At 38.6% G+C, this 17,712-nt stretch overlaps 3 protein-coding genes across 14 annotated transcripts in view; 1 reads left to right on the top strand and 2 right to left on the bottom strand.

Moving 5' to 3' along the window:
* Positions 1-475: 475 nt before the first annotated feature.
* zgc:91910 (Zinc finger protein 706-like) lies at positions 476-2,134 on the top strand. The gene is made up of 4 exons (XM_067425238.1): positions 476-599; positions 1,084-1,226; positions 1,352-1,482; positions 1,602-2,134. The coding sequence occupies exons 2-3, from the start codon at positions 1,092-1,094 to the stop codon at positions 1,445-1,447; spliced, it is 231 nt and encodes a 76-aa protein (XP_067281339.1). The 5' UTR covers positions 476-599; positions 1,084-1,091; the 3' UTR covers positions 1,448-1,482; positions 1,602-2,134.
* Positions 2,135-4,741: 2,607 nt separating this feature from the next.
* bmp8a (bone morphogenetic protein 8a) lies at positions 4,742-13,587 on the bottom strand. The gene is made up of 7 exons (XM_067426362.1): positions 12,020-13,587; positions 9,933-10,125; positions 9,653-9,801; positions 8,011-8,202; positions 7,837-7,916; positions 5,260-5,370; positions 4,742-5,012 (listed from the first exon to the last, which is right to left on the bottom strand). Exons 1-7 carry the CDS (start codon positions 12,486-12,488, stop codon positions 4,863-4,865), a joined length of 1,344 nt encoding a protein of 447 aa, XP_067282463.1. The 5' UTR covers positions 12,489-13,587; the 3' UTR covers positions 4,742-4,862.
* Positions 13,588-14,478: 891 nt separating this feature from the next.
* The window catches only part of macf1a (microtubule actin crosslinking factor 1a), a 185,197-nt gene continuing 181,963 nt past the window's right edge, over positions 14,479-17,712 (bottom strand). For all 12 annotated transcript variants that reach the window (XM_067426361.1, XM_067426350.1, XM_067426358.1 and 9 more), the window contains one exon: positions 14,479-16,126. In XM_067426361.1, coding sequence (XP_067282462.1) covers positions 15,888-16,126 — 239 coding nt within the window. In that variant the 3' untranslated portion in view covers positions 14,479-15,887. The remainder of the gene's footprint in view (positions 16,127-17,712) is intronic.

Here is a 17,712-nt window from a genome sequence, read left to right as displayed (position 1 = left end):
ATCCAGCAATGTGTAAAGATATCATAAATATAGTCTTTTAAAACAATATTTGGCGGTAATTTCCAAATAATTATTTTCATTGCTAGTGTTTCGAGTCCTTGTATTTTACTTGATTTTAAAGATGAGAATATTTTTCTTTCAACCTTTTTAAAAAATATATTATGCCTTTGTATGCTCATTGTTCAAGAGATAGCAATAAAAAAGTTTTTCCATTGCACTAACACGCGTACTAACACGCGTACAACCAGCAGATGTCCGTAGCGTTCAAATGGTTCAAATAATTTAAATCAGTTAATTATTTTACGAATTAATTGATTCTTTTGATTCAGAATTATTAGTTTTGGCCACACCGAGATTAACACGTGACAATATTTATTTAGTATCGCTGTGCTATTTTCGTTTGGCAATATTCCACACAAAAAAACCCTAATAAAAATAATAATAATAATAAAGTACATAAAAAGTACTCAGACAACTCACACATCTCTGGCATGAGAATAATCTTTTTGAAAACTTTTATTGTGTAACTGCTTCGGACGGAAGCTCGCTGTTGAATCGCGTCAGTGGAGCTTGACTTCCTACCGTGTCTGAACGCCGAGGTATTGTTTCTAAATGTTGATCAATCTGCCCAATTTCATCTTATAAATCAAAATTTACAGCCGTTTGTGGTGTATGGGGATGCTATTTTTAATTCGACCGTTTTGTATATTGTAACTGTACGGCTTAAATCAGTTTTAAAGAAGGCGGATGAGCTAAGTTACTAGCTAATGTGATCTTCGCGGTCTCTACTGTGATTTAGTTTTTGTAAAAACCGGGTTTATACTTCCTGGGAAAGACATTACTCGTCATTTATACATTTCTGAAGGATTATTAAAAATGGGTTATTAATACGTATAGCCACGTTTTTACCTTTATTATGTTCTAATAAACTCCTTCGCCATATTTTCCTATATAACTCTGATGCTAATGTGGTCATTTTAGTCTTCCTTTAAAGGGAGCCTTCGTACACCAAATGAAAATCTAATCGTTTGTTGTCTCAAACCTGTATGACGTCACATCCACTCTCTTTATATGTTTTTCCAGAGAAGGCCATGGCTCGAGGGCAGCAGAAGATCCAGTCTCAACAGAAGAACGCAAAAAAAGCAGCGGAGAAGAAGAAAGCTCAAGGAGCGGATCAGAAGACCGCAGCGAAAGCAGCATTGGTCCACACGTGTCCTGTCTGCAGGGTGAGTGACTTAAATCGTGTTTCTTATAAAGAAATAAATGTAAAGGGTAAAGTTATCTGGTTTAAGCCACTGTACCCAATCTGGTACATCCATGCTGAGAAATGTGTGTATTCCCAATTGGATAGACACAGATGCCAGATCCCAAGACGTTTAAACAGCATTTTGAAAGCAAGCACCCAAAGTCTCCCATGCCTCCTGAGCTGGCAGATGTTCAAGCTTAAAGGACACAAGAAACGGACATGGACCTAAAACAGGGGTGAGTCTAATACAGTTATTATTATTATTATTATTATTATTATTGTACATTAGAATCAAGTGGATAATTGAACAAGTCAGGTAAAAAAATTAATCTCATTATTATGGTCCAAATTTCAGACCCTGGGAAAAGAAAGAACATGATTTGATTCTGCCAACTCACTCAACTTACTGTATTTCACAAACATGGACCATGTGGACAGAAATCTTAGGTTGGACTCAAGCACACAGCACACTTTTTTTTTCTTTTTATATATATATGTGCATATTGCTTCCATCTTTTCAGTGTGTGCTGTGACCTAACCATCTCATTGCCATGTGCTGTAACTCGTCATATTTATTCCCCACTTTCCCAGTGCCTTGTGGCACTGTGTCCCTGTAAAGTATGATTTTAAAATATTATTAGGTGCTTCAATCCATACAAATGTTCCTTGATCTTTTAACTGTGAACCAAATTGGTGAGGTGTACCTCTTTGTGTATTAATAGTATTGGCCAGGATTGGGATTGAGATGCATTTATTGGCATGCTTAAAATGATCACAATGTGGAAAATTTGCACCTGTTCAAATAGTAAGAATAATAAGCCGGGACCCACGAACACGCTTTGTTACTTTGTTTTCTAAAGTTTTCAATAAATGTAAATGCATATAGTACATGTGTGTGTCATGTATACATTTTTTTTTAATGTTTTGATGACTCAAAAAAGCAAAAAGTTATGTTAAAAATGCCAAATGGTCTACCCACTAATGTGGAAATAGTTCTTTAGCATTGAAGTTATTTACATTTATGTGGTCATTTATGCATTCAGTAGTTGTTCAACTAGCTTTACCACAATGGTATTAGAAGTACTGCCACCTATTAATGTGGATCAGCATGATTGTCTCAGAGTTTGTATATAAATGACACGGATACTAGTGAGTTTTATAGAGAGGTCTATGCAATAATTAAATCTCTTACCCTTCCAAAAAGATGCAACCTGGGCAGCACTATTCTGTATTTTCTCCCCCATTACATCTTATGCTAAATCAATGTGTATGCTCTTTTCTGTCTTTGTCAATCTTTCTTTTTCTGCTTCTTCAGCTGTCCAGGTACTGAATCTTCTGGTGACCTGTGCCACACTTAAGTTCTCAAGAAATACATCCTTGACCACTTAGTTCTATCTAATTATTGCCCTATATTAAATCTACCATTTATTGCCAAATTAGTATTTTCTAGATCACCTTTAATCTGGTTTTTGCCTATGTCATAGTATTGAAACTGTCGTTGTAAAGGTAATGAATGACCTATTATCTGATGACTTCTACTACTTCAACCTTATTTCTTGATTTTACTTATTTCTCACCTCGTATATGGGTATTTCCGGTGTTTCTCTCTTTGTTTTCCTTCTTTCTCTGATAGAAAATGTTGCATTTCAATGCAGGATTTTAGATCTTCGACTGTCTCCCTGAAGCAAGGTGTCACCCAGGGAGCCATTCTTGGTCCATTATTTAAAATGTACATACTATCCCTGGGTCAGATCTTACACTACATGGTTTTGTAACTGTAAGTCTGCTTTATGTACTCAAATTGATCAAATCTCCCCTTGTGTGAATGAAATAAAAGAATGGCTCAACTTTCTGAAACTACATGGACAAGACTGAAGTAATTATTAGTGGAACCAGTCACTAGCAAAATTCCTTCTGATTTAGCCTGTGAGATTGCTGGGACCCTCATCAAACCATCCAAGGGCCCATTCTTCGTACGTCTGTAACTCAGTTAGTTGGATTTAATTGTTGACGATTTGACATGATCTCTGATTTTTTGGTTCTTCGATGCTCGCTCATCCTGGGCTTGATGTCATAGAAACATGACTGTAAGCTTAAACCTGCTCAGGAGTAGGCTTATTTCATGTAAACAGGATTAGATTGCATGCAGTAACGTTACTCTGAGCCGTGCTGTATTATGGGAGTGGCTGGATGCAGCTCAAGAGATGCAGATAACTTTTAAGAAACTTTAATACTGTTACGCAACAAAACTACTTCAAATTGATTTAAAATTAATGATGAATTGAATTATGAGTTAACTAATGAATTACTAATTACAACATTGAAATAAAAATGTAAAGGGTGTACAAATAATATAAAATCGTGAATATAAATAATTGGGAATCATGTTAAAAACGTATCATTTCTCTATTAGAACTTTTTGATTTGGTCGGTTGGCTGTTTCCTTATAAACTTATAAAGGTCCAGAAATCTTGTATTTATACTTATTTTTATTATATATATATATATATATATATATATATATATATATATATATATATATATATATATATATATATATATATATATAATATAATTTTAAAGTGTTTTTGCCAGTTGGCTTTTTTAGTTATATGATGTCATTACGTTGTCTTGACGCCAGCCAATCGCTACATCTGCCCTCATCAGTGAACGCAGGAACGCGCAGTAATTTTAGATAAAGTTAACTTAATCCAGCTATTTTAAGACAATCCGCAAATTCGTTTGAGGAAACAAATTAGCCAGAGATCAGTTATCACGATTAGAAGATCTGGGATCTGTCAAATCATCTTAGATGTATTGAGTGAGGTACGATGGACCGACACCACTTGCTAACGTTACTGTAAAAAACAAAACAAATCTGTTATTTTGTATTTTTTTCGCTTTCTCACCTTTGAGACCCATGTCAACTCTATCACCAAATCTGCTTCCCACATCACCCCTATTTTTTTCGGTGTCCACTATTAAATCCTAATTTCATTTTTAATCTAATCTGCTCCTTCGCTATCACTTCGGTCTAAGCTTCGGAAACTATGTGGAGTTCAGACAGTCTTCATCTCATGTAAGTGTGTACACCTTTCAGATGACTCTTCACAAAAACACAACTTTTTTCTTGACGTGACCTTTAATGCTCATTAACAAAATGATTTAGTCCATGTGTGCAGCCATGGGCATATCAAACTTTAATTTGTGTCTCTTCACTAGCATGTGGGTGGTTTATTTACACCAAGTTATTTTAACTGGAGCTTTGTGAAACGTAACATGAAGTGCCTGGCTGTTCACTACATTCTACAGATGCAAACGTGGGCAATTTAAATGTAAGACAACTATGCAAAATATGTATTTTCTTCAATCATGGGATGGATTCCAACCTTAAATCCACTTAAATCCACAAATGGATAAATATGCTGATAAACCATCATGACACTTCAATAAATATCATTTGTCAATCATTTGGGACAGGTAAGAGCGCTCAAATTTAACTAAATAATTCTTTAATCATTGTATATTACAAATGGTGCCTCAAAGTATTATAACAAATTACATTTGATTCAGATTTAAAACTTGAATGTACAATAGAAAAACTGTGTACAGTGGGTTATAAGCAGCCACAGTTCTTGACCACCATGTTTCGATGTTTCTTGAGAATAACATTGTTGTTGTCGTCGTAGAAGAGCACAGAGATGGGACTGAGTTTGGTTGGAGCGCAGCAGGCCTTGGGCACTTCATCTGGTCTTAGAAGGTGAACCTGCCAAAGGAGTCAGCAGTTGGGTGAGAGGGGTTGCCAGGTCTGTGCAACAAAAGTAGCCCTAACATAGGCCAATGTGATTTTCTCCGTAGGGGAGAGGGGTGGAAATCAACCTGCTGAAAAAACTTAAAGTAGCCCACTTAGCTAGCTGGAAATATAGATTAAAAATATATAAAGGATCAGTTCATTTTCATCTTCTAGCGTTGTAGTTCAGAAAATAAGATAAATAAAAGTACAGATTACGTACCAGCAGCTGGATCGTGGCATGGTTTGTGGCATTCATACAAGAGCTGAGAGGATAATCGCATTCCCCATCACAATAATACGCAGAGTAACCTGGAGGGGCCAAAACCCAGTCCTGAAAAAAATAATTGTATTAATTAAACATATAAACACTAACAGCACAGGGACTTCACTTTATTACTCCACTCTGTTCCAAACTGTGAGTCTATACATCAATCAGGGTTCAGTGCAGTCATGGAAAAACTTGAAATGTTAAAATTTCCAGGCCTGGAAGTTTTGAAAAATAAAATACAAAAATAAACCTAACCCAGTAAGTTTGGGAAAAGGCCTTGCTTTAACGTGTGTCGCATCATGTTTCAGATGAAGCTTCATGTTCCACTTTTGCAGTGTAAAGATGGCTTTTGTTAATGATGACATTTTATTGGTAACAGTCTATATAGTATTCTGATTTAGTAGATTTAGTTAAGCATTTGATATAAAAGACAACCTGGGTTATCATAAAAATTGCATGCATGAAGGTAAAAATGCTCTGGGATTCTATTGCGAGGTGCCCCTTTAATGGAAAAGTTCATTTCTGATACTGGTGTGTAGAGTGCGGATCGGGCCGCATTTTTCTGTCTAAACCCGGCCCGCGTCCGACAGAGCAGTAACTGAACCCGACCCGAGCCCGAAAAGGGAAGTGCAGTCTGCTTTACACGGGATGATGCATAACCTCACCTTTCCTCATATTCTTAATTTTGTAAATTGCAGAAAAAATAAATAAATAACTTTTTTGTCTGTTTTTTGGGGTAGGCTATTTAAACAGGGAGGGACATTATCTTGTTAATGATTGTTGGTTATCCATCCAATGAGATTGGTAAATCTTAGTAAATCAAAGTTAAAATTGTATTCCAAAAGTTTGTATCTTGCACTGCCACCTTGTAAAGTATTACTGGACACTTATTTACTCATTTAACTCCCAATGTTGCTATACAGGTAGGGGAGAGTGGGGTAAAGTGAGAAATTTTTTTTTTTTTAACATTTGCTCCCCTCCAAGTGAGCTAAAATAATATATCAGTAAAATTGACACATTTCCCATTAATTTATTGTTTTATAGCAATGGAAAGGATTAGAATGTTTACAATGTTTATGACATATGTAATGTAATATTACATTAAAATATGTTTAAGACTAAACTTAACTTGTGCCTCATGTCTCACTTTACCCCACAGCATTTGTCTCACTTTACCCCACCACAACATTTTCATATACAAAAAACCCATCTCTCTTAGCAATTCTGGCTAATCTTCATAGTTCATTATCATGGTTTTATATGTTGGTAGTTCATCAACATGTATGATATAAGTTTTACTACATGAAACAATTTGCTTTGGCACAACAGTTAAAGCTACACTGTGTGATATTTTCCCCCATCTAGCGGTGAAAAGGTATATGACCATCCAGTGAATATTAGTTTCTATTCCTCTCAATTCTGATTTCGGTTTAACTCCTACGGTGGCCGATTTAGTCCAAGATTAACACGGCAATCCCCCTCTTCACATTTGACACGGTGCCATTGAGTGTTAAAACACGAAAGGCGAAGCTTGAATTTATGGGTATGTCCCTCTATGGCTAATGTACTTTCAAGATGGAGGAGCAACATGGCGACCAGCATTCGAACCCCTCACCCGTATGTATTTTCAATGGCATATTAGAAGCTTACGAGAATACTTTATTACTTGAAAGAAGTAAATACACATTAATGAGGACATATATTTTTGAAAGAACTCAGTGTTTTTAGCTAAGAATAAACTAAAAAAGTTACACGTTGACAGCAAGAAAATGTACTTTTATATGCAAAAAATATATATTTTTGTGGGGGAAAAACACGCTGATCACAACATCATGAGGTCCTCTCCTTCATGGCTAAGGGGAAATCGGAGTGGCTTGAAAACATAATGGTCATATGACTACAAATTGTGTTATGTTGACTAGATACAGGGGGTGTCTCACATTACCCCACTCCCCTACAACCGTGTCAGTGTTATTTCAATAAATGTTTATTTTGTATTACACCACATAGTTTGTCGTTAATTAGTCATTTGATTTGAAATTTGAACATTGATTTTTATTCTTATTTTACATAATAATATATATACAGACGGATTCATGGAACGTTAGGTCATGAATACTTGCCTCAAAACCATAGAATTGTATTGGTAGAAATGTGTATGAACCCTGGTTAGAATATAACATTAGATTGTAACGTTAGAGGATTAGTTATGTGAATGTTAGATTATAATGTTAGAATATACCATTGGGGGAACATTATATTATAATGTCAGGAATGTTATATTATAATGTTTGGAGAGCATTAGAATACAACATTAGGGGAATGCTAGATTATAATGGGGGAACGCTAGATTGAATTGGCACTGATTCATTCAAGAATGCAACAGTTAATTCTGCTTGAACTTGTTTAGAACTATTTCCATTGGCCAAATCAACTTGCAGTACTGTGTGTAACATGACTCAATTTTCTTTTTGTTTATTTTATGTTGTAAGAATGTTGTATAACTGTATAAAAGTCAGGATGTCCCACCTTCCAGCCAAGGTCGCTGAAGCTGACATAGAGTTCATGTTTCTTACAGGCCTGGCGTCCACTGCTGGCATGATTTTTATCTGGAAAAAGTGAGACGATCACAGCTCAAAGACAAATAATTTCACATGCTTCTTAAAACACAATCTCCCTTTTAACCCGCTTATTGTGGCTCACCAAATATGCCGGGTCTGTTTGGGTGTGGCAGGTCGTACTTAGTTTTTTTCTTGCGTGGATTGTTGTGTCTCAGAGCACGAGGTGGGCGGCAAGGGGCTTGACTAGCTCTGAAGAATGTCACCATGAAAGGCTGCTTAGAGCGTGGCCCGCGCCGACCCACCAGACCCACCCATGCGGCTGACAGCGACCGGTCTGTGAAAACAAGATTTCAGCATTTTCAGCATTTGTCCTATGCCTAAAACATGTTTGGCTTAAAAAAGCATTGCCAAGTTGCCGACTTCTGAGCACTGTGTGCCTCAGCATGCGCTGACCCCGATCTTTGATTTTTCGTGGCTGAGTTGCTGTTGTTCCCAATTGCTTCCACTTTGTTATAATATCAATAAGCGTTGACCGTGGAATATTAAGCAGTGAGGAATTTCACAAATGGACTTATTGCACATGTGACAACCGTTCACGGTACCGAGTTAGAATTCACTGAGCTCCTGAGACTGACCCATTCTTTCACAAATGTTTGTAAAAGCGTCTGCATGTCTAGGTGCTTGATTTTATACACCTGTGGCCATGGAAGGGATAGGAACGTCTGAATTCAATGATTTGGAGGGGTTACTTTTGGCAATATTGTGCATATAAATCAAATGTTAAATCATGTCCCAGATAATAGTGTCATATTATCCTGGTCAAACATAACAGTACATAAAAAATATGCATGTTTATATTAACATTGTAATTAACTTTACAAGTATAAATCTCATCAAGTTAGTGTTTTTAAGCATTTTTATATATATTCCGAAATAATAACTAAAGGCAGTCATAAACAATATATTTTATTTGTGAACTGATATCCAGCTCTTCTTTTTAATATTCAACTTATTTACGGATCATCAAGCTTGTAAACATCGGTGTCAGACATGAAGAGGTACCTTTAACTTTCCTAAGCTGACCGCTCACTAACAGTAAAAAAACAGTTACCGTACCTTGTTTTCAGGCCATTTCAAGTTTGATTTACATAAAGCACTGATATCTAACTGGGCAAGTTGTTTACTTTTTATTTAGTGTGTCCATGAACACCATAATGTAACCAAGAAGCGAGATTTATTGCAGAAACTAATCATATCCAATCATAGAGCGATAAAGGTATTGCCTCCTCTCACGTGACATTCCCTCATTCAATTCAGATTTCCATTCCCAACTTTCAGCTTTACTCCAAACAGTTCAATGGGGTGCCAACAAGGGGTTTAAAATGGTAAATGGTAAATGGACTGCATTTATATAGCGCTTTTATCCAAAGCGCTTTACATTTTTGACTCACATTCACCCATTCATACACCGACGGCGATGTCAGCCATGTAAGGCGCCATCCAGCTCGTCGGGAGAAGCTGGGGTTAGGTGTCTTGCTCATGGACACCTCGACACTTGGTCAAGTGGAACCGGGGATTGAACCACCAACCTTCTGGTTTGTAGACAACCTACATGAACCACTGAGCCACTGCCGCCATTGTTTAAGCATGTCATGACCCCTTAATTGATATAGGTTAATTCTGTAGTCTAGGAAGCAACTGACTAGTCTAGTCAGTTGTTAGACTATCAGAACGGACTGACTCTATGTATTTTGCCTCCTTGCTGTACATAGGGAATAGCTTACCCTCCTCAGTTTCCACGTAAAGGCGTATGCCCAGGTTACTCCGAGGGTGGAGAAGCCAGCGGTTGCTCGCAGAAGTCACATCAAATGCCAACCAGCCCTCCTGACCCGCAGGCACAGACTGCATGTCCAGCAACACCAGCTCAGGCTCCCTGTCAAACAACAAGATCATAATGTCATTCCCATATAATGACCGATGATGGATCTCACTGATACATTGAGGAATGCACGAAGAACTAAGTATTTTTGGATATTGTTTAAAAGATCTTATATATGTACTGACCTGTGTCTTTTCTCCCTCTGGATTTCATAGACAGAGATATGGAGGGTGCGGTTTGCACGCCAACCCATGGTAAGAGTTTTATAGATGCGAAACTCGGCAGCGGTGACTGTCTCTCCCTGAGGTAGCGGAGTGAGATCGAATCGGAACTCCTTCCAGTACGGACGAGGCTGGAGCAGATCCTTCTCCTGCTCCACTGTGTTCAGAAAGACAGAGAGGGAATTACAACAACTAGAAGGTGAGAGTGTGTTGAGTGAGTGTGAAGCCACTTATGATGAAGAAGATATGCTGGAAGGGTGATTGGCAGGAGAAGACAGGGGAACAAAAAAGGGAAGATTAGTTCTGGTGGAGCGCTGCAGATCGGACTGACACCCACGGCTGGGGCTCTGCAGTGGGGTAATTAGAGGCGTTGTGGAGCAGCAGCAGCTCAGCGCACCACCACTAATTACAGTCCAGCGCTGTATTTTTAGAGGAGTGCCCAACAGTATTTTCATCCACTTCATCTCCTCTTTTTTCTGCCTTTCAGTGGGGCCTGTAATTCCCCACAGCTGTGTGCCCACTACAACATCTCTGGTTCCACAAAGAACTTTTAACCTCCACAGAACCTTTCAAATGCACAATAGTTCATTATATTGAAAAATGTTTCTTAAAATCATTGAAATAGTCTTCACGATATAAAAAAAAGGGGGACTAAAAATGGTTCAGTGCCGTGGCTACAAGGGCTTCTTTTGGAACCTTTCGTTTTAAGAGTGTCTGATCGCTTAGAAAAGCAATACCAGACCTCTCATCAAAAAAGCCACATGATTTGTGGAGTTATGGGTTTGTTTAAATCACTAACCCGCAGTATGAACAATAATAATAGTGATGCTCGCCTTAACGGACACCACTAGTTAAATTTGAGAGAGGGGTCATACTGACCAATGATAATGAGGCAGAAAGATATGGAAAGAGAAGCAGTAATGGTAAATAGGATGTTAAACTGTTGTTTGTTTCGGACAGATAAGTATCGTCTGTGTTTGGGCTGAGACAGGAAGAGAAGATAGAGTGATTGTGGGTCTGTCTCATTGTCAATACACACTACAAGCCCTGACAGTCTCTCAAAATCAGTGTCACTCTATATGAAGAAATGTCTGGCTTCCAATATTGTATTTTTGTACTATGAAACAATATTCTTCACAGTGGTCTTCAAATAGATATCAGGACACTAAAACCAGACTTAAAAATGGTCATTGTATTGGTTAAAATATCAAACCAAGTAGCCTCTGCAAGCAATAGACTTCTCAGAACTAACTACTATTTAGCTATTTCTGCAATGAGTTTTAAGCAATGGCTTTTGTGCCATTGCAGCCTTTTTATAAACGCAAATTTCTGTGTAAATATGAACTCTCAACTCTGTTTCTTAAAAAAATTAAATAATATACATATATAATAAATGTTTTAATGGTGTGTAATTTGTAATTGGGACTATATACTGTATCTCATAGTGTGACTTTATTCATTAAATTTTTTTTCACAATTACCTTTTTAATTTTTTTTTGCTCCAAAGTAGAAACATGCTTTATTAACAAGTGTTGTTATTGGTAACTAATTACATATATATATATATATATATATTTTTTTTTTTTTTTCTTAATTAAAATAAAGCTGAATTTAAATAAAATATAAATATTACTTGAAAATGAAAGTACTTGAACTTGAAAAACTTGAAAATGAAATTTAGAAATATTGCCCTGCCAACTGACAAAAAAAGTAAAATAGACAGTTTAATGCTAAATTATCAACAAAAAACCCCCACAAAAAACAAAAAAATTATGAGAGCACAACAAAATTGCTAAAACACACTAAAATTCAAATGAAAATTGAAAAAAGCAGATTCAAAATATGAATAAAAGCTACAATGGTATATAAATGAGACACTTCAGTTTCCACACTGTCCACTGTTTTTTTTTGGTACTTTGCTTTGTCGTTCTTCTAAATTAATTAACATGAGATATTACATATTTTAAAGTGTGGTTTATGCCTATACATGTACATTAGTAGGTGACGGCTTCTGTTATTTAAGTGTGTAACCCTAACCAGCTTTCACTTACCCAGGTTGACAAAACTCATAACGGTGTCAGCCTCACTGACCACCGTGCCGAGGGGCGGCGTGTGTGTGCTTAAGGTGGGTAGCGCTTCCGGAGTGAAGCCCAAGCCCGGTCCATCATCGGCATCGAACGACACGGCATGGTAAAGGTCCAGCATGAAGAGCGGGGCGGAGGAAGGGGGGCGCAGTGGCGGGTGAGGTCTGGGCCTCCCGGGTAGTCCCAGAATGGATAAAATCTCTTTCTGCATCTCCTTCTTTTCGCGACCGCTGAGCCTGCGGAAGCTGGAATGAACCACTCCTTCCACCTGACCCCAAACACACAGCAACACGCACAGAGGGAGGAAGATGCCCAGAGGGAACAGTCGGGTTCGCTTGCCACAGCTCTCCTTCCTCCCTCTGCTGCGGCATGAGGACACAAACTCAACCACACGCTCTTGTTTGTCCATTGGTGTGGCAGTAGAGCTCTGCACCATTGCAGCTGTCTATATAGTTTGTCCTCGTTTTTGTCCCTCCAAAACCTCTGGGTGTTTACCCGACGTCGGTCTTCTCTGGAATGGTCTGACTACCGTCTTGGAAGTTCAACTCTGAACAACACTCAAATGCCTAAGCCACTCAGATTCCACAGCAGTCATCGTTATTTGCAGGAGTGCAATGTTTACTGCTACGAGCTGCTCAGTTTATCGCCTCTTGACAGTCGTTCCTCATGCTGTCACTTTATTTACCAAACCGCAGGGCTTCTCTCATAATCTATAGTGTGCTTACGGAACTGGACGACAAATAATGTGCTAGAAACTGGAAGAGAAAACAAACACGTCTTTTTAAAGGTGATCTCGAAGTTGGAGGAAGCACAATGTGAAATGAAAGTCTTTGGGTAGAGTATATTCAAACAGAGGGCTTTAAAGGTTCCTGGAACCAACACCTGCCTCTGCTCCTTTTGAGAAGATGTCAGACGCTACTCCAAGCTGGTGGAATCCTTTACTCCAGAAAGAAAACTCTTGCAGTATTCAGTTAATGTTGGTCTTAAACATTTAATCCAGTGTGCAGACTCCCAACAAAAAATTTGAGAGAGAAAATGACTTGCTGATCAGAATAGTTACTGTCCCCAAACGCTTTTCTGGATTTTGAAGTTGGACTGTGGTATTCTTAGCCTGCGTGCTGCTCGCGTTGAAGGAAGAATATGAACACGGGTGACCTCCTTCCCTCAAAGATACACGCTTACGCAGAGGGTGTGTTTTCAGCGTCTGAATCCTCCGCCCTCTCTTCTCAGAGCCCTTCTCACCTCAGTCTCCAGTACCCTATCAAACCATCCCATCTTCTACACATACCTCACAAATTGCTGGCAATTATCATGTGGTTTGGGATGAAGATGCGATCCAGCCTTTGCACAGACTAGAACTCAGTTCTTATGTTAGGGTAATATGAAAACTATATTTATATTCTGTGGTTTCAACAGTAACCAAGAAGTGACAGATCACTGCTGTTTCACTGGAGATAGAAGATGGCAATTTAAAAAAACTTTTGGATATAAAATTTATACCGTATGGGCAGATAGGTTATTAAAATATGAACCATATAAATATTACATACAGTTTCTTGATACTATATTAATTAAATGTATTTTTACTTAAAACAATTCTCACAATACAGGGCACAATAAGTGAACCTCAAAAACTTCTGCAACCTAAAACCTTCATATTCAATTAATTTATAGTTGTATATTTATATAAATTGATCATGTTTAAATATGCACACACACACACACAAATTAATATATTCATTTTTACCTAAAATAATATTTAAATTTGTTGAAGTAAAAAGAAGGTCATGGGCATGCAGTTTGTCCGCCAGCCTACGCAAATCGGGCCTGCCGTGTAAATCGAGATTTTAATGACAGGTTTTTATAGGAAAAACAGCGGTTTGATAAAAGCACTCAAAACGTGAAACGTGTGCAGTGATGTGCATTGATGTCAGTTGATCATGAAAATGAAATGACACTGCAGGTCTGTGAGATGCCATGAGGGCTTGGCTCTGCGGTGTGGATGGTGTTTGGTGGGAAAGGATGTGAGTGGGTTTAAATATTTGTATATAAACACAGACTCACAGCTGCAGAATGGAGATGATGGAACACCACCCTTCCCAAACCCCATCCGCTGCATCTGACCACCAAACATACACAGAGTCCAGTGCAAACACACGCTACTTATGTGTGACCAACACACGGCTGAAACAAAGGTGCTTCTATTCACTCGTGGGGCCATTTTTGAACTCCAAAATGACTGTAAATCTTATATAAAAGCGCGGTGTTCAAAACTGCACACACCAAAGGCTTGTCCCCTTTTGAAGATTTAATGGGGTGTGTCATTATCTCTACTGCTTGTAATTACGATGCCATTTCCTGTTAACTGTGGCATCCCTGCACACTCACACACACGCACGCCAATTGACAACATGAGAAACAGACAGTTTTACTGCAAGCATTGTTTTAATACAAAAGAGAACAAAAAGGATTTATAATCTTAGCTTCTTTACTTTTACACAATTTCACCCCTGTTTCTCTCAGTCATGTCAAAAGAGTAACACAATCAAAAGGTGGATGCTTTCATAGCCCTCACCCCCCTCCCAATGACACAATAAATAAATAAAAATCACCTTTCTTCAGGTATTCATATACTTCAGCTTGTCAAAGACAAGATTCAAAGCGCTGTTTTTAACGGGGGAGACGCGAGCCGCCCCCATCATCCGTTATTTAGGATGCTTCCTTCACGAAAGTACAAGTAGGAAGCCACTTTTGACGTCATCTAAAGTGTGTAGTCACCGGCAAAAAGGCCACCATTGGAATCAGTAAGCTTCCTGGTCAGTTAACATCAGAAATGATCAGTCAAATCAATTCATTACGTCAGGAGTGGATGTACAAAAACAAATAAAGTAAAGTGATTCCGCTTGTTAATACTAGTCATTCTCAAGAGTTGATATGATACTGCAATCACAAATAAATACAGCTCTTTACTCTAGAAAAGAAACAAAACGTCAAGATTATAAATTAACCATGAAACAAACATTCACAATTGTAATCATTTTTGCATACTGTGGAAAAGCTCTGTAACATGATGTCTTTAACAAAAGGACACGACTAGACTGCGGAGAAGACCGTGGGTGCGAGTGTGTGAAACTCGTGTGCTGTGCGCAATAGGAGTTCCTTTAAAAGGATCACGTGTGACGCGAAGGATCCAGTCTTCTCGTCACAAGGATGAGATATGTATCCTCCACCACTTCCTCTCCTTATTACTGCGTTAATTTACTATGACAAAAACTACCACACACACATACATACATACACGCAAACATACGAGTCCAAAAAGTCCCAAGTGCTGAGGAGGAAAGGGTCTCTGTTTTTAATTGACTTCCTCTTGCAGTGGTACAGACACCTGGGCGAGAGTCCAGCTGGTCTGCATACATGTGGAGAGGGCAAGTTAAGCCAACCAAATGTCTCCAAAGTAACGACCATGCATGTCTGTATGAGGTTTGGAGAGTGACGGGCGCTTGCATATTCATAGTGATGAATAGTGAAAACCCCTGGTGCAGAATTGACCTCCCTCTGAGTGTCTGTGTCCGTGTACATCTGCTCACACAGGATGTTCTCGATCGCACATTCAAGAAAACGAAAGTCAGTCAAATTAAGGACATGATGTAGAACACAAATAAGGCAGCATTATGGTAGGTATTAATCTGGGTGGTGTAGCAGTGTGTGGCTGTGTTGAACGTTGCTGGAGAGGTTCGAGTCCGGAGGGCATGTCAGTCATCTGAGAGAGGAAGGTGTTGGTGTTCTCCTCCTGCTGGTTAAATCAGAACCACCTCAGAGTTAGTCACAGACTTCATTTCTTGCCCGCTGGTGTTTTGGGGCTTGGGGTCTTCTTGGAGATGGTGGGGATTTTGGAGGGTTTGGCCCCTGGCCGCCGAGGGGTGTCTGAGGTATCGGAGCAAGCCGAGCGAGTCTCCATGAGCTCAGACGTGTCTGAAGCGTCGCTGCCCCTTCGGCTGCTGGCTCGGCTTCCAGCGCGACTCCCTGCTCGACTGGCTGGGCCACTCGTCGAGGACGGAGTCCGTTTGGTGTCTAATGAAAGATGATGATTCAAATTCAATGGTACAGTAATATAGTACATTACATTATAAATATACAGCAGAGCTGCATAAATGCAATATTAGTAGTGTTGGGAGTATCTACTAAAATACTATCTAAAAATAGCAATGCTACTAACCCATCACTCACCAGTAATTGGCTAGTTAGTCCAACATGTAGAGGTGGAATGTGACATTTGTTGTGAACAAAAGCATGCAAGATTATAAAACGTAATTTATTAATTTGAAGAAAATTGGTTCAATGATCTGTAAATGGAATGAAATGTTACACTGTTTTGTTATACTTATCTTGGACAAAAACAATAGCATAGTTGGATAGTTGGATATTTATAATAGTGTGCCACAGGAATGAGTTCTAAAACAATGAAATAAGTTCTGGTTTCATTGTCCTGAAGTCTAATGTTTTTTTGGTTAAATGTCTGAAATGTAGGTCTGTGGGAGCACAAGCTCACGATATTTTCATGTTTTAAATATCAGTAATACCCCAATTTTTTTGAAGTTTTTTTTAATGAAGTTGTTCCTAACAAGTGGTTAAAGAGGACTACAAAGATTTACAGGGATATTAAATGTCATCACACTCGTTTGTTCATCTTTACAGCATTGTTTATACTCGTGCTCTTGCAAACTATTCTAACTCAGTTTCCAACTTGTAGATCTTAAAGTCTGAAAGAGCTGTTGGAAGCTTAGGCCCGTTTATACTAGAGCGTTTTCGTTTGCACACATCAATATTACATCATTTAAAAAATATATATATTTGCATTGTTTTAAGGGTAGGTTTAGGTTAGGGGTAGCCTAGAAATCTAGACGCACCCTAGCGGCAGCAAATCTAATCTGCCCGCGAGTGTCGTCTAGCAACTCTCAATACCCTTCTGAGCTGTATCCCCCTAACTCTTGCCGGGCCAATCACATCGTGTATAGAGTCGGTGGGCGGGGCCATAATGACGACGGCCGAGTTGTGTTTGAGTGCTTCTAGTAAACACAGAAACTGGCGAACGGCGGTCTTTCGAATCAGCTTTGACCGCAACTCTAGAAGACTTGGAGTTAAGCTTTTCTCTGAGAAAAGGACAAAGAATGGCACTGAAGTCATTCTTAAGCCCTATTCGGACTGGATTAGTTTAACATGGGGACGTGGGGGTAAAGTAATTATTACCAGAGGTTCTTGGTGATTTTAGTCCCGTCCGAATGTGCCATCTCGGTAATCATTACGGACAATGTCAGTGAAGAAGATTACCGAGACTTTTACCTTCTGTAAAAAGGTCTGGAAAAATGACCTCGGGTAATACTAATTCCGTTCGAATAGACCTGCTGTAAAAATGTATGGTAAAATCCGTCATTTCCTGTTTAAATGTTTTTTAAAAGGCGCATTTTGCGACCTTGGAGGCGCTTGAAGCATTCGGTTGCGTTGTAGGTGGTGGGACAAATCTGTGGAAAATGTCCAGTATTTTCCGCATATCATTTAAAGCAAAAAGAAAATCAAAAGCACTTATTAGAGGCACAACACATTTTAGCTCCAGGAAAGTGTCTATTACCAACATAATCCAATCAGAATCGTTAGACTGG

This window comes from Pseudorasbora parva, chromosome 19 (genome assembly GCF_024679245.1).
Source record: "Pseudorasbora parva isolate DD20220531a chromosome 19, ASM2467924v1, whole genome shotgun sequence".
Lineage (NCBI taxonomy): Eukaryota > Metazoa > Chordata > Actinopteri > Cypriniformes > Gobionidae > Pseudorasbora > Pseudorasbora parva.
Note: the sequence above shows the minus strand (reverse complement) of the source record. Positions and strands in the feature narration are given on the sequence as shown.

Excerpts from the sequence above, each read along its gene's own strand:
- zgc:91910 (XM_067425238.1), top strand. The coding sequence starts at position 1,092 with ATGGCTCGAGGGCAGCAGAAGATCCAGTCTCAACAGAAGAACGCAAAA. Across the intron at positions 1,227-1,351 it reads ACACGTGTCCTGTCTGCAGG|ACACAGATGCCAGATCCCAA; the intron begins GTGAGTGACTTA and ends CCAATTGGATAG.
- bmp8a (XM_067426362.1), bottom strand. The coding sequence starts at position 12,488 with ATGGTGCAGAGCTCTACTGCCACACCAATGGACAAACAAGAGCGTGTG. Across the intron at positions 10,126-12,019 it reads TATGAGTTTTGTCAACCTGG|TGGAGCAGGAGAAGGATCTG; the intron begins GTAAGTGAAAGC and ends TTCTGAACACAG. Across the intron at positions 9,802-9,932 it reads CAGAGGGAGAAAAGACACAG|GGAGCCTGAGCTGGTGTTGC; the intron begins GTCAGTACATAT and ends GTTGTTTGACAG.